The following is a 12,486-nucleotide window of genomic DNA, read 5'->3' on the forward strand; positions in this document are numbered from 1 at the left end:
GCACATCCCCTGAGGATCATGAAACGAAGGTCCTCATCTGATGCAGGACTGGTGTTGCTATCACCGAGCCAGAGCTTTGTGACTGGGCTTCAAGGTACATGTCATCAGCAGGAGACAAAGTCTGCGTCAGAGTTGCGATGATTCAGGGGGGGTTAGGGTGATTTTTTTTCTTTCCTCCCAGCCAATAAGAGCACTCAAAAGAGGCACATCTTCCCCTGCAGGAAGTAGAGCAGTCACTCTTCTCGCTGGCAGGCTCCTCTTCTGAAGTGGTGGAGATGGCAGTGAACTTCACCTGCAGCTTCATCGCACTTTGCTGTTTAGCACTCTGGAGCTTCACTGGGACTTCAGGTGGTAAGAGTGAAAAATAATTTCTGTTTTTCTTGTGCTGCTTTCTAATGCATTGGTAAGTAACAGCCCTTCTCCAGCTGCTGCCCATGCTGGCTCAGCACTACAGGTTTCAGACTACAGCTGAAAATCCAGCTGTGTTAAAAGACTTTTCCTCCTTAGAGCAAACCATGTCATCCAGGTACATAATCTAAGGATTTTAAAGTCAACTTAACGGTTTTAAATTATTTGTCAGTGTTTAAACTCTGCATGACCTTGATTATTAAATCTAAAGACTGTGGGTAACAATTTGACTGCTAAGTACAGACAGGCACTTGAGTGCTGATTAGCTGACTTTAATGAAACATTACTCCATATCGTTTCTTTCTTTGCTGAGCAAGGAAACTCTCTTGACTGTAGCTGGCCTTAAATCTTTAGAATGGGAGCTGCAGACAGGAATGTTTTCTCTCTGAGGGTTTTAATTCTACTTCAGTTTTACTTTGGTTCCAGTACACAGAAGGTACTAACGCACTCAGGGATGGTGTTTGGTTAGCCAGTAGCTTTTTGTTTCAGCTGTGGTTTCCTTTGGGGGTTGCAGAGGCATGCAGGAACTCTGCTGCCTCTTAAATGTAGAGATAAAGCGTAGCCTTGCTCCTAGTAATGGAGAAAAAGTTTTGAAAGCACCTCATGATAAAAAAGCAACCTGTTACAATCTGCCTATTTGCTTCACTGCAGGCTGGGAAAGGGCATCCACAGGATTGCTCTCATACTGGAGGAACAGGCCCCCCAAACTATTCCTCAGTAAGGAAAGTACAAGAGACCCTCTTAATACAACAGTCGACTCATCTCTGCAAGAACAGGAAAACCTCTCTCTTGCTTAACAACAGGCAGTTAGAGCAAGAAAAGAGTCTACCCTGCTGCCATCCAACAGAAGGAGGGCCAGAATTTTCCCTTCTCTCTTCACGCTTCCAAATCCAGGGTTTTGATCAAAAGCAAAACTCAGGTCTCAAATACAACTGCTCTGGCTCTAAGCATCACCCTGTAGAGCAGTAAGAGCTGTTTTCCCAGGTCATGAGATCACATCCTCTGGGCCTCTTGAGTATTGTAGGTGCCTGGCCAAGTCATGCAGTACCTCTGCTCCCACCCAGGCCTGGATGACAAGTGTTTCACCAATACTGGTGTGCCTAGAGCCCTGCACCATTATCTGACCCTCTGGGCCATTCTGCTTTGCTCCTGGAGTGGGGCCATTGCCTTACACACATTCAGCTTTTTAAGGTAATGGCCCACAAGGGTCAAGATGTCAGGAAAGGCTGCAGTGAAGAAAATAAGGTGCCTGGCAACAGGGAGTTTCTTGGTTTTGAAATACAGTGGTGCAAACTATTCCAAACAGCAAAAAGTGATTTCAGACCAGTGAGTGCACTATACAGTGACCACCTTGAATGAGAATCAAAGCGCGTAAAGAAAAACAAATTCTAGCCTTGAAGAATCTGGGTCACCAGAGGAAAGCAGGGGAGTTAAGTTTTACCATAAGGGCTCAGTAGATTTTATACCACTTTGCTCTGGTACAAGTCATTCTCAACACCAAGTTGCAATGGGTGAAGGAGATGAAATGCCCAGTACCCCTTGGTGAAAGCTGGGGCAAAAATATACTAGCCTACCACCTGCCTACAACACCTGGGGTATTACCAGCCTGCTACCTGTCTACAACACATGGTCCAGGCTGTGGGCACACCTCTCCAGATGCTGCATGTCAGAGGTTTTGCCATGTGTGACACTGCTGAATCTACCAGGCACTGGAATCAGGAACAAGGGCACTTTGGACTCAGACTCTTGCTTTGAGTAACACATTTCATAGTTTGCTTCCCAGATACACAGTGTGACTTCAACCAGCTTCATTCACCCTGCCACCCCATGCCTAAAAAAGACGTCACCATGACTCAGGAGGTGTTGTGGGCTATTGAGCCACAAAGGGACCTTGTACTAAGATTGAAAAAGCCTGCAGCTATCTCCTACTACTACAAGAGACAGTATCTGCTTTAACACCCCCAGCACTGCCACATGACTTCCCAACAGGCGTAAAAGCATAGATTCAAGCAAGGTCTTGGAGAGCAGCCAGAAGAGCTCAAGCCACTGGCCTGCTCTGAGCCTGGCAGCCTCAGTTTTCAGGTGAGCTCAGGAAAAAGCTGGTTCCTGTAAGCTACTGGGGTGGTGTTGATGGTGCAGGAAGAAAAAGCATGGCATACCTGAAGAAAACAGCTGGCCTTATGGGCAAGGTCCGGACTAAGGCCCTGCTTTGCTCCAAGCTTCCGACTTCAGGCAGGTCCTGCAGGGCCCTCTTGAATCACCTGTGGGTCCCACCAGATTCACTCTAACCCCCAGGCAGAGTCCCTGTTCGGGGCAAGAGGACAAACATGTTTTGTAGAGTCTTACCCATAAGCTGAGCACTGGATAAGATGTGCTGCCTGAGAAATACCTTCAGACTTAGGCTGCATGGTTTCTGTGACTCTTGAATCCCACCGTCACTGCAGTGGGAAAATACCATCCCATAGAGAATAGTCTTGGGACCTACGAGTAGATTCTGGGCTGTTGGGTGAAAACACACTTCCAGGTTGCTCAGCACTGGCTGCACACCCAGTCCCAACATATGTCAGAGACATGGGACAGGAACACTTGTCACCTCCACACCAGAAACAAAGCCACTTGCAGAACATTCACTCCTTTCAGACACATGGCCTGGGCCTCTCCCACTGGCAAGAAAACACGGGGATCAATAAGGTAACTGGGGTATCAGCCAGGAAGAGATGTGAATTTGGACATCCTTGTATTGAAGAGGGATGTGGAATTCAGTCTCTCTCTTGCAGGTCAACACTTTAATCCCTGAGCAGTGTTACAAGGGGGTGCAGCAATTACCACCTGCAGCGGAGAATGTGAGTGCAACTAGGACATACATAGGCAACCTGAAAGCTGAATTTTTGCAGCCTCCTATGCTGAAGATGGCATGTAATGCTGGTGGTGGTTTTTTAAATAGATCATCAGGCTGCCCTTCTCTCTTCTACTCGAGTTTCTCAGTACGAACTGGTTTAAACACACAGTCTATGCTCTGTGCTTGGCTGTTAGTGAGAGATCTGACTGTGGAAACAGCTAGACGTGCTAAAAAGCTTGACTTTCACAGCAAATTTAGTACAAGGTCTGTGTGCTCATTTGTGTGCACACACATAGTCACTGGCTACACAGACACAGCATGAACTCCAGGGGTCATCTCCTGCACTGGCATGTCTTGGCATCAGCAGTGGCTGCATGGCAGCTTGTGCAGGTTGAGGATTTTTTCCCCTTGTTTATATTTCAGAAATGAGAAAATGGAGGGGAAGGCAAATGTTAAAGGGGAGGAAATAATGACATCAACTGTGAGCTTCAAGGTTCTTTTAAGATACGGAAAAAACAAGCAGAGCATGGGAAAATTAGCTACACAACCAAATAAGAATGTACAGTAATAAGGACTGTGTGGAAAGAAGTGCTCAAAGCTGAAAGCTCGTGGGTTCCTCCCCCCAATCTCCATTTCCTACACACCTTGCTCCTCCACTTCATGGCTGTGATAAGATGGTCCTTGGCATTTGGGTCAGGGCAACATCACTTCAGCACCCAAAGCACCTGTTCTGCAGGCCAGTGGGGAGCTAGTCCAAGTTCTGCCCCAGGCCCTTCCCCACCCAGCTGGAGAACAGGGACACCCTCTTTTTGTCAGCATGTAGGAGGGTATCTTTTGTGCACCTTTATCATGACCTAAATCTTCCTGAAATAAAAACCTCAAGATACCCAAGGATTAAGTGGGGGAGTGGGAAAGACTTATGTCTGCAAGTTAAACTTGTCATGCCAACTAAGAGCAGCAGGACTCTGCCAGCCAGTCTTTGATATGTTATCAAAATTACACTGTACTCTGAGCAACATGATCTATCTTTATAACTAGATTCAAAGTTGAGCCTTCTGTGAGCTAGGAGTCATACCAGAGATGTTCTAAGTAATATTCATGATAGCCTGGTTTCCCTTAAGTCAGTCTGAGCTGTGCTACCCCTTCTAGTAGCATCTTTTTATGTCACTTCATTCCACAGGACTGTTTCACCCTTTCAAACATGCAAAGGAAAATTACTTTGTAATGCATGCAGAGTCCTTCTGAAGCACAAGTGCATTGGACAAGTAAGAAGGTTTAGCATTAGTTCAGAGGACTGAAGCTCCCACGGTTTCAAGCACCTGATGTGTTTTGCACTCATGTTTTGTGTTGTTTCAGCTACGTATGTATCACCACCTCATTCAACCATGAAACCTGGCTCCCCTGTCCCAATGAACACTGACAACCCTGGTGTTCGCAAGGCAGCTCGCTTTGGGGTTTACAGATACAACAACAGCTCCAATGACCTCTTTCTGTTTAAGGAATCACAAATAAACAAAGCCATGGTACAGGTAAGAAGAGCCCAGACTTCTGGTGGTCCTCCAAAACATTTACCAGTTGACCCTCCTACAGAGCACCCAAGACACAGGAGTCCTGATCCTCCTCACAACTGCTATGCATGCCTAAAGATAAACAGTGCATGTCCCTCTATCCCATTCAACTGCTCCACAGGAGGGCTCTGCCCACCTCCCGCATAAAGTCAACACTAAACACTTCAATCTGTAACACCATACACAATTCACAGATGTAGCACTTGATTCCTAGCCAAAATTTTAGCATCCCTTTCCCCTGCCCTTACTTTAAAGGAGGAAACTACTTTCTCTAGATTGTCAGAGGGCTGAAATACATGCTCCATGTGGAAATTGGACGCACCATGTGTGAGAAGAGGGAGCACTCCAGCCTGGATAACTGTCACTTTCAGAAGAAAAAAAGCCTACAACAGGTATGTGTCCAATTCTTTTAGAGTACCCAGTAACAGCAGGTGATTCTTGGCCATCTCTAGCTGTGCAGTCACCTTCAGACCAGCTCTGCCATGTCCCCATAGATGTACAAGCCTCCTCTGTGCAGAGCCAGCCGGAGTGAGCCAGTGTTACCAGTATAAGCTGCATTGTATCTCTCACGCATCCAGGGCCAGCTCCTGTCTGCAGGGAGTTGAATCAGACACAGCCGTCTAGCTCATGTTCCTAGGTGACTGAGTGAGAGTGTGCAGAAATAGAGTAGGTGCTTAACAGAGAGATTTCCTGGGTGGGGGGAATCCTTACTTGGGCTTTCCCCTAAGATACGATTACTTAGCAAACAGTACTTTTCCTAGGATAAAGGGGGCAGACAAAAAGTTGGTGTTCCCTCCTGCTCCATCATGGCCCAGTATGCTGAGACCAACCAGTGGCCACCTGAACTTCATCACCAGTTTCCCTTTTATTTGCAGATGCTGAGATGCTATTTTGAGGTCTGGATAACACCTTGGCTACATAAAGCGTATGTCCCTGTTGCTCTCTGTCACTGACTTGTCTTTGCCGGTGAGAGCCTGACCTTCCACCATCTACCACCATGAGTTTTTCCTTGCCTGGACCGTTGAAGCCAAAACTGAAGTGGGCAACGGCTGGACAGAATCACCACAGCGCTCTTCTCTCAAAGCACATGACTGTTTTCCTCTCTGAGAAAGATGCTCAAAAGTTACAAAGATGAGACCTGCCTTGACTGAATGTGTTGCTATCCAGTTGTGTATCTATTTTTCCAAAACTAAACTACAGATGAGAGCATGTTGTCATTCATTCAGTACTGAGCCATCCACACTCTGGCTGAATTTCGAAGCAGTGTGAACACACCCAGGAAGCTCTGTTGGACTTGTTTTATTCTGTGATGAATCTTCACACAGCTATGATGTAAACAAGTCTAAACCACAGCACATGTGACTACAACATTGAGGAAAGCTTTGCAACAGTGAGATAGTTTGCCTGTGGATACATGCACACACACACACAAAAAGTCTTAAGAGTCTCCAGTGCTAGAGAAAAGGTTAGACATATCTGTCAGGAATGTGTGAGGTAGAGTTGTTCTTTCTTCAAGAGTGTGGATAACGCTGTTTTGAAACACACCCACAGTCCAGAAATTACAGCCTAACTAGTGCTTCTACTTTAATCTTAATTTACTATGAAAGGCCATCATTGCAAATGCCAAGACAAATAAACACAAACATATTCCCAAAGCATATTTTTTCTGAGGTTAAACAATGTAGTTTCATTCAAGTTAATATAAAACATTCAATATCTGGCTGACCACAGTTTATATTCCAGTTTAGTAGAATGATGGTCTTCTCTAGGTAGGCATCTACCATTGCTTCAGCTTTTGCTGTTCATGTATGGGCAGATTACTGCTTACACTGGACTAAAGCTCTTATTTGGAATGATTTGGGTAACTGCTTCCTTAAAACAGCAATCAAGTCTGGGAACGTATTCAGTCATACATAGACCAGCACTTATAAATGGATAGGGCCCCGACCTAAGCTCTGAAGAACACTTTCTTTACTCAAACACCCCTTTTCTTCTGATAGTTGTTGCCTTTCTGCAGCAAAGTCGCAACTCCTATTAGCAGTGACACCCCCAACTTTCAGCCTTTATAACAACCATTCAGTCAAGAAAGGCCAGTGAAGGGCTCCAGATCAAAGTCCAGGGTTCTTAAGACCGATGGATCTATTAACAGCATAGCTGAGGTCTCTGCTCTAAGTAATTCCAAAGCAAACCTTTGCAAGCTGGGCAAGTCTCAAGTTCTGCTTCAGAAACATCTCTTGTGATGAGTAGGTGGCCCAGCAGTAGGTCAAATGCAGCATCCAGTGCTGGAGAGACAGCTGTGCTGTCTTTAGGGACAGCAGTCTTGTCTTAGCTGGAAAAAAAGAAGTGCTCGAAAGAAAACTCCAGAGGGGTCATGGGTATATGCAGTGCGGTATTACATTCATCCATCACACAAGCCACCACTGACAGTGTGAAGCCAAAGACAAGGAAAAAGAAAGCCAGCTATGGTGGGTCAAGTTGTCCACAAAGCAGGAAAGCCACACCTCAGCTAAATCTGTAAGAGAGCAAGAGCAGCCAGGAGGAGCTGATCTCCTGATCTCAAAGGGGTTAGCAATGGTCTCCATCCCTCAGCTGGGTGCTTCACACAGTGCCAAGGGCTTCCAACCAGGCTGTCAGCTCCAGACAGCCTGGGCCCAGAACAGGCCAGACAGATCTACGTTTGTCTCTTCAGCTAGCGGGACAGCCTGGTGCTCAGTAACGGATGTCACCAGACTTTCCACATGCCACAGTGGGGGTGAGAAGTCAGCACACAATCAGCTTAGGTCTGTGCAGAAATTCATGCAGGCAGGGATCACACCACAGAACAGTCTCTCATGTGTGACTCCTCAAGCCCCTGGCATAAAGGGCTTCATCTCAGCCTCCTCACCAAGCCAATTCCCATTTGTCAAAGAAATATAGTTAAAGCCATGTGAACCTGGCATCACGCAAGCTGACAAACCCAACATGCTCTTGCTGCTCTCTCAAGGAAAATGCAGCAAGATCGTTCAGACCTCTCTATCCAAACAGGCTTGTTTGCAGCATGTTTTACATAAAACTATGGCCAGCATTTACTGCAACACAGATTTGCTCACTGCAACCAACACAGTGGGAAAGGGGACAAGCACCTTCTGAGAAAGACAGATTAGCCTTATGTTTACAGCTTCAAAGTGTTTACTGTAACATTACAATAAGAAAAGCACACTGGAATAACAGCACCCATCATCCTCCCAGGTAGATAACAGCACCAAAGAAGGGAGCAGAGCTAAAGACAACTGGGCTCTTTCTACCACTTCAGAACACTTTGCTCAGGAAATGTTTGGGCAATTAAAGTGTCTTGCATTAGGAGGACACTGCTAGCACTGACCTAAAGAACTAAGTACCATTTTAATCACAATGACATGCAGCAGTCAAAAGCGAATGGATCTTTGCTAGAATTTACAACAAGGTTAATTGTTCACCAATTCATTCCAGGGATTTCACACCCTTGTAGAGCTTGCTGAGGCTCTAACAGATATTCAGAATCAGATTCAAAATCATCTAGGTTGGGAAAGACCTTGAAGATCACTTAGTCCAAGCTTTAACCTAACACTGACCATTCTCAACTACACCGTACCCCTAAGTGCTATTCCAGGCTACAAAGGCAATTAAATAAAAATAATTTCTAGTACAGATTTAGGGCATAAGGAGGGAAGGGAAAGATATTCCTACCAGCCCCAGATGCAGAAGAAAAAGGAACAATCCCAGCAGTGACATTAATTGCTCCTGGGACAGCCATAGCTGGTGCTTCAGAGGCATGGGTTCATGCAGAAGTGGTACAAACAAGTTGAAGGAGTGGCTTCCTTCAGCTTCAGAGCTCTCTCTCCAGTATGCTGGAAGCACTGGGCCTCATGCATGACATACTTTCCTGGCTCATCTGCTTATAAGGATACTTAGCCTCATCTGAACAGTCTGCCTAACAGTTCCCTAACAGCCTGCCACAGGGAGGGACTGGCTGCACACTGAGACCTTCACACACACAGTGCGACTCAAACCAAGCTAGCCTGAGTTTCACCAGAGCTTCACAGTATCCAGAGATCCTCAGATAGAGATCTGCATTTGCTCAAAAGCTTTGCTATGCAAATATTTCCTTTCACACTCCCACTTTTTAAATTGCATAGGAAACAAACTGCCTGCCACCAAAACATAAAGCATTGCTGACTGACAGACTTTCTACTTTGCATGTTCTTCACTTCACATCAGCAGCTCCACATTAAGGACCTGGAAGGCCTTTCTATACCAGTTGTACCAATTCTACAACCTGACTGACTTCCAGAACCCACTGACAGCTGGAGCAGTCATGCATGCAACTGCACAGAACCAAGACAAAGTTTAACTGGCAGCAGCTAGATAAGGAGACATGACTTCTGCTGGCTAGGAGAAAAAACACTTGTATATAGCTAACTACAGTCACTTATTGATAAATTTTTCAGTCCCTACCTCAAACAAGGCAGCAAAAATGAGCTGTCCCATGTGCTTTTTCTTTTATAGCACTGTTTTCTAAGCAAGCTAGATGAGAAGGTCCAAGTGTCAGCATCATCAGAGCTGCATTGTGATCACAGAGCATACAGACCCAGAAGCTTAGGAGGTCATTATCTCATTTGCAACAGTTAATGCCACAGACACAGATTTAAAGGATTTATTCCAAGGCTTTGCAATCACTTTCATTAGCTGTTTACAATGAGATACCAACCTTTGCATGAAAGTGTCAGGGGCATACATGAGTTACCTTCCCGCAGCTTGACTATAGAAGAAGCTTGTTCCAGAAAAGGGACATGGCTGTTCACTGTGGAAAAGCATTGTAAATAGCTTCAGCAAAATCTTCTTGATGCTCGTGCCCTGCAGAAACATCTGTTCCACCAACAAGGCAAAACAAAATATATCTTTAAGATGCACAGCTGTGGTGTATTCCAGCTCAGTTCCTTTTCCTTAGGGTGTTTTACTGCAGGGCTTTATGCTAAAGACAAATTTTCCCAAGCCCTTCAGGAGACAGGGCACTGTTCTCCTACATGCCATAGGCTGTCCCAAAAGAATCTTGGGTAAGACACAGGAAGCACCCTCAGGCTCCTCTGGGAGTTGTGCAGAAAGGGTTTCCTCCCTTCTTAAGGGAACCACAGCCCCTTTGTCCTATCACCAAAAAACCAGTCTTGCCCTGACAAGATCATGGATCTGCTGTGAATGCTCCTACTACTTTCAGTAGAGAAGAGCCGGCCTCAGAGCTGCAAAGGTGTCATGTTCCTGCACTGATACCATCAAGATAGACATAGCTGTGTTTTTCCAAGCCTGACTTATTCCAGTTTCCCCATTTATCCGGTGGATGTTTCACCATCCATCAGAAACTGTAACACGCCATTGGCTCATGCTTCTGTGGAATGAGACCGTAAAAGCAGTCTTCACAGGACCACCAAGAGGGGTTTAGTGCCAGTTTGTTTGTTCCACATGCATTTTAATGCTGCTGCATTACTCTGGGAGTACTGCATATTAATAACTGTCATGCGTTAAAAGGACCTGAGATTTTATGAAAATACTGCTCTTAACCTCTCCTTATGCTGAGTAATGAAAGAGCTATGTGTCAAGTCAACCTGTTTCATCTGGATTCTACAGGCCACCCAACTTCTGCACACTAAATAAGGAGACTTGATGGACTATCAGGATCCAGCAAAGCACCAGGAAAGGCAGACCTTTCAGCCTCTGCTGACTGTGAGTCTCCTTGAATGGGCAGTACACAGACACTGCATTCAGATGCATATCATAAGATCCTTAAACTGCACAGTGACACATATACCTGCTACTGCAGTTCCACCATGGCTGCCCACCAATGATAGAGCTATCATGAAACTAATTGGTCTCCTTTCAATGTCAGTGGCCATGGAGGCATTGGCAGTATTGGGCCAGATACCTCTCTCACCACAATGCGTCAAGCATACTGTCTTTCTCCTAGAACTTGGTGCGTCACAAGCTACCACCCACATGCTTCAGGTTTTACTCTAAATTGCAGAGCCAAGCAGAGCTGAAAAAAATTGCACAGAAGTTTCAGGTCTCGATCAAAACAGAGGAAGCAAACAGATCACCTCCCTCTGAGGAAAAGACTAACAAATACTTATGTCAATGAAGATCCAGCTAAAGGCTTTGATGTGCACAGGTGAAGCTGCTGGTGGAATTTCTCATTGAGAACGGCAGCGACATCTTTGGGGAGGAGATGGCTGGCCGCACGTCACCAGAGCCCGTGGACAGATCCACAGGTGTGAGGAGGGACTGAGGGCTGTCACAGCCTGAGCAGACAGCAGGGGGAGGGCTTCCTGTGGGTTTTGCTTTAGCTGTTGTCCACTTCCAACAAGTCACTTTGCTGCACACGCTTTTGCTTTCCAGACCTGCTTTTGGAAAAGGAGCGCGGCCCTGCAGGCGGAGCAGACGCGGAGCACCAGGCAAAAGCCCTCCTGGATGCACCAGCCTCTCTGCTCGTCCCCCGGAGAGCAGCAGGGGGAGACGCGGCCGTGGGAGCAGAAAAGGCGGAGGTACGGCAGCTCCCCCAGCGCTGCAACAGTGTGTCTTAGGTAGGAGCAGGGCAGTCCCTGTTGACTCCAAGCAGCTGCTGTGCCTCTTCCTGGCGTTCAGTCTCTTGTGGCTTTGCATTTTCTTTTTCCCCTCATGGAATGATACACTGTAAGTAAAACTGGCAAGGTCTTTTCTCCAATGCCTTAGGCATGTGCTTAATCAGAGGAAATACCTACCAAATACCCCAGAAAGATAGATTTCAAAAGCAAAGCCTCCCACCACAGAAGGCTGTAATGCACCGAATGGGCATCCACAGAGCTCTGTCTTGGGAGGGCAGAAGAAATCCTGGCAGAAGGAAAGCGGCAAGCCTTTCCTTGCCAGGCAGGGGATCGCAGGCTCCCTGCTGAATGGCCCCCACAAACGAACTGTCACAGCCCCGCGTGAACATCGTGCTCCAGAGGGAGACCCTTGGAAGAAAGGGTTGATGCAAGCCAGCCAAAGGGATCTCCTCTGTAGAGCTAAGGCAGCAGCGTGCCAAACAGTTGCTTACTACTTCAGGGCATCCCTTGCCACCTGCTAATGACGAACGTATCTGGTTTAGGCACCCGTTGCTTTGTCTCCAACCACCCCCGAGGTCACGGTAGAGTCCCCAGTGTTATGATCAAACTAAGCCAATTCAAAAAAAAAAAAAAAAAATTTATTTGAGTTCAGTTGATTTAGGGTGGGAAGCAATAGGCAAAGCAGCGCTGGGTGTGCAGAGAGCCGAAACTCTAACATATGAACACACAAGTTTTAAAATCAGCATCTTTAATATTCTTTTATAAGCATCTCAACCAATCATTTTCCACCAGATAGTCGTCCTCCTCTTTCATTGGTTCATTTAAATAGTTGGAGTCGCATCCTCCTCCCATTGGATCTTTTGAAAATCTTGTGGTTTCCATCTCTTGGCGCGCTTTCCTCTCATTGGTCCTTTAAAAGTCTCAGGGCGGGCTTTCTCTAAACAGATGTTGCAAGATTTAAGCAGGTGGAGTAGGGGGGTGGGGTTTAAGGAGTGTTGCTAAAAGGAGGCGTTTTAAGTGTTTCTAGGTAAAGGTACGATTTGTATTCTTCCTCATTCTTAATTCGATTACAGCATACACTAAG

General features: G+C 46.2%; 1 protein-coding gene across 1 annotated transcript; it reads left to right on the top strand.

Moving 5' to 3' along the window:
* Positions 1–275: 275 nt before the first annotated feature.
* On the top strand, positions 276–5,768 carry CST7 (cystatin F). The gene is made up of 4 exons (XM_074926670.1): positions 276–351; positions 4,604–4,776; positions 5,091–5,207; positions 5,691–5,768. The coding sequence occupies exons 1-4, from the start codon at positions 276–278 to the stop codon at positions 5,766–5,768; spliced, it is 444 nt and encodes a 147-aa protein (XP_074782771.1).
* Positions 5,769–12,486: the final 6,718 nt, after the last annotated feature.

The sequence above is a fragment of the Athene noctua genome, chromosome 1, assembly GCF_965140245.1.
Source record: "Athene noctua chromosome 1, bAthNoc1.hap1.1, whole genome shotgun sequence".
Lineage (NCBI taxonomy): Eukaryota > Metazoa > Chordata > Aves > Strigiformes > Strigidae > Athene > Athene noctua.

Bases quoted from the DNA above. Each gene is read 5' to 3' on its own strand.
- CST7 (XM_074926670.1), top strand. From the start codon at position 276: ATGGCAGTGAACTTCACCTGCAGCTTCATCGCACTTTGCTGTTTAGCA. The intron at 4,777-5,090 runs GTAAGAAGAGCC...TACTTTCTCTAG, and splicing joins TAAACAAAGCCATGGTACAG to ATTGTCAGAGGGCTGAAATA. The intron at 5,208-5,690 runs GTATGTGTCCAA...TTTTATTTGCAG, and splicing joins AGAAAAAAAGCCTACAACAG to ATGCTGAGATGCTATTTTGA.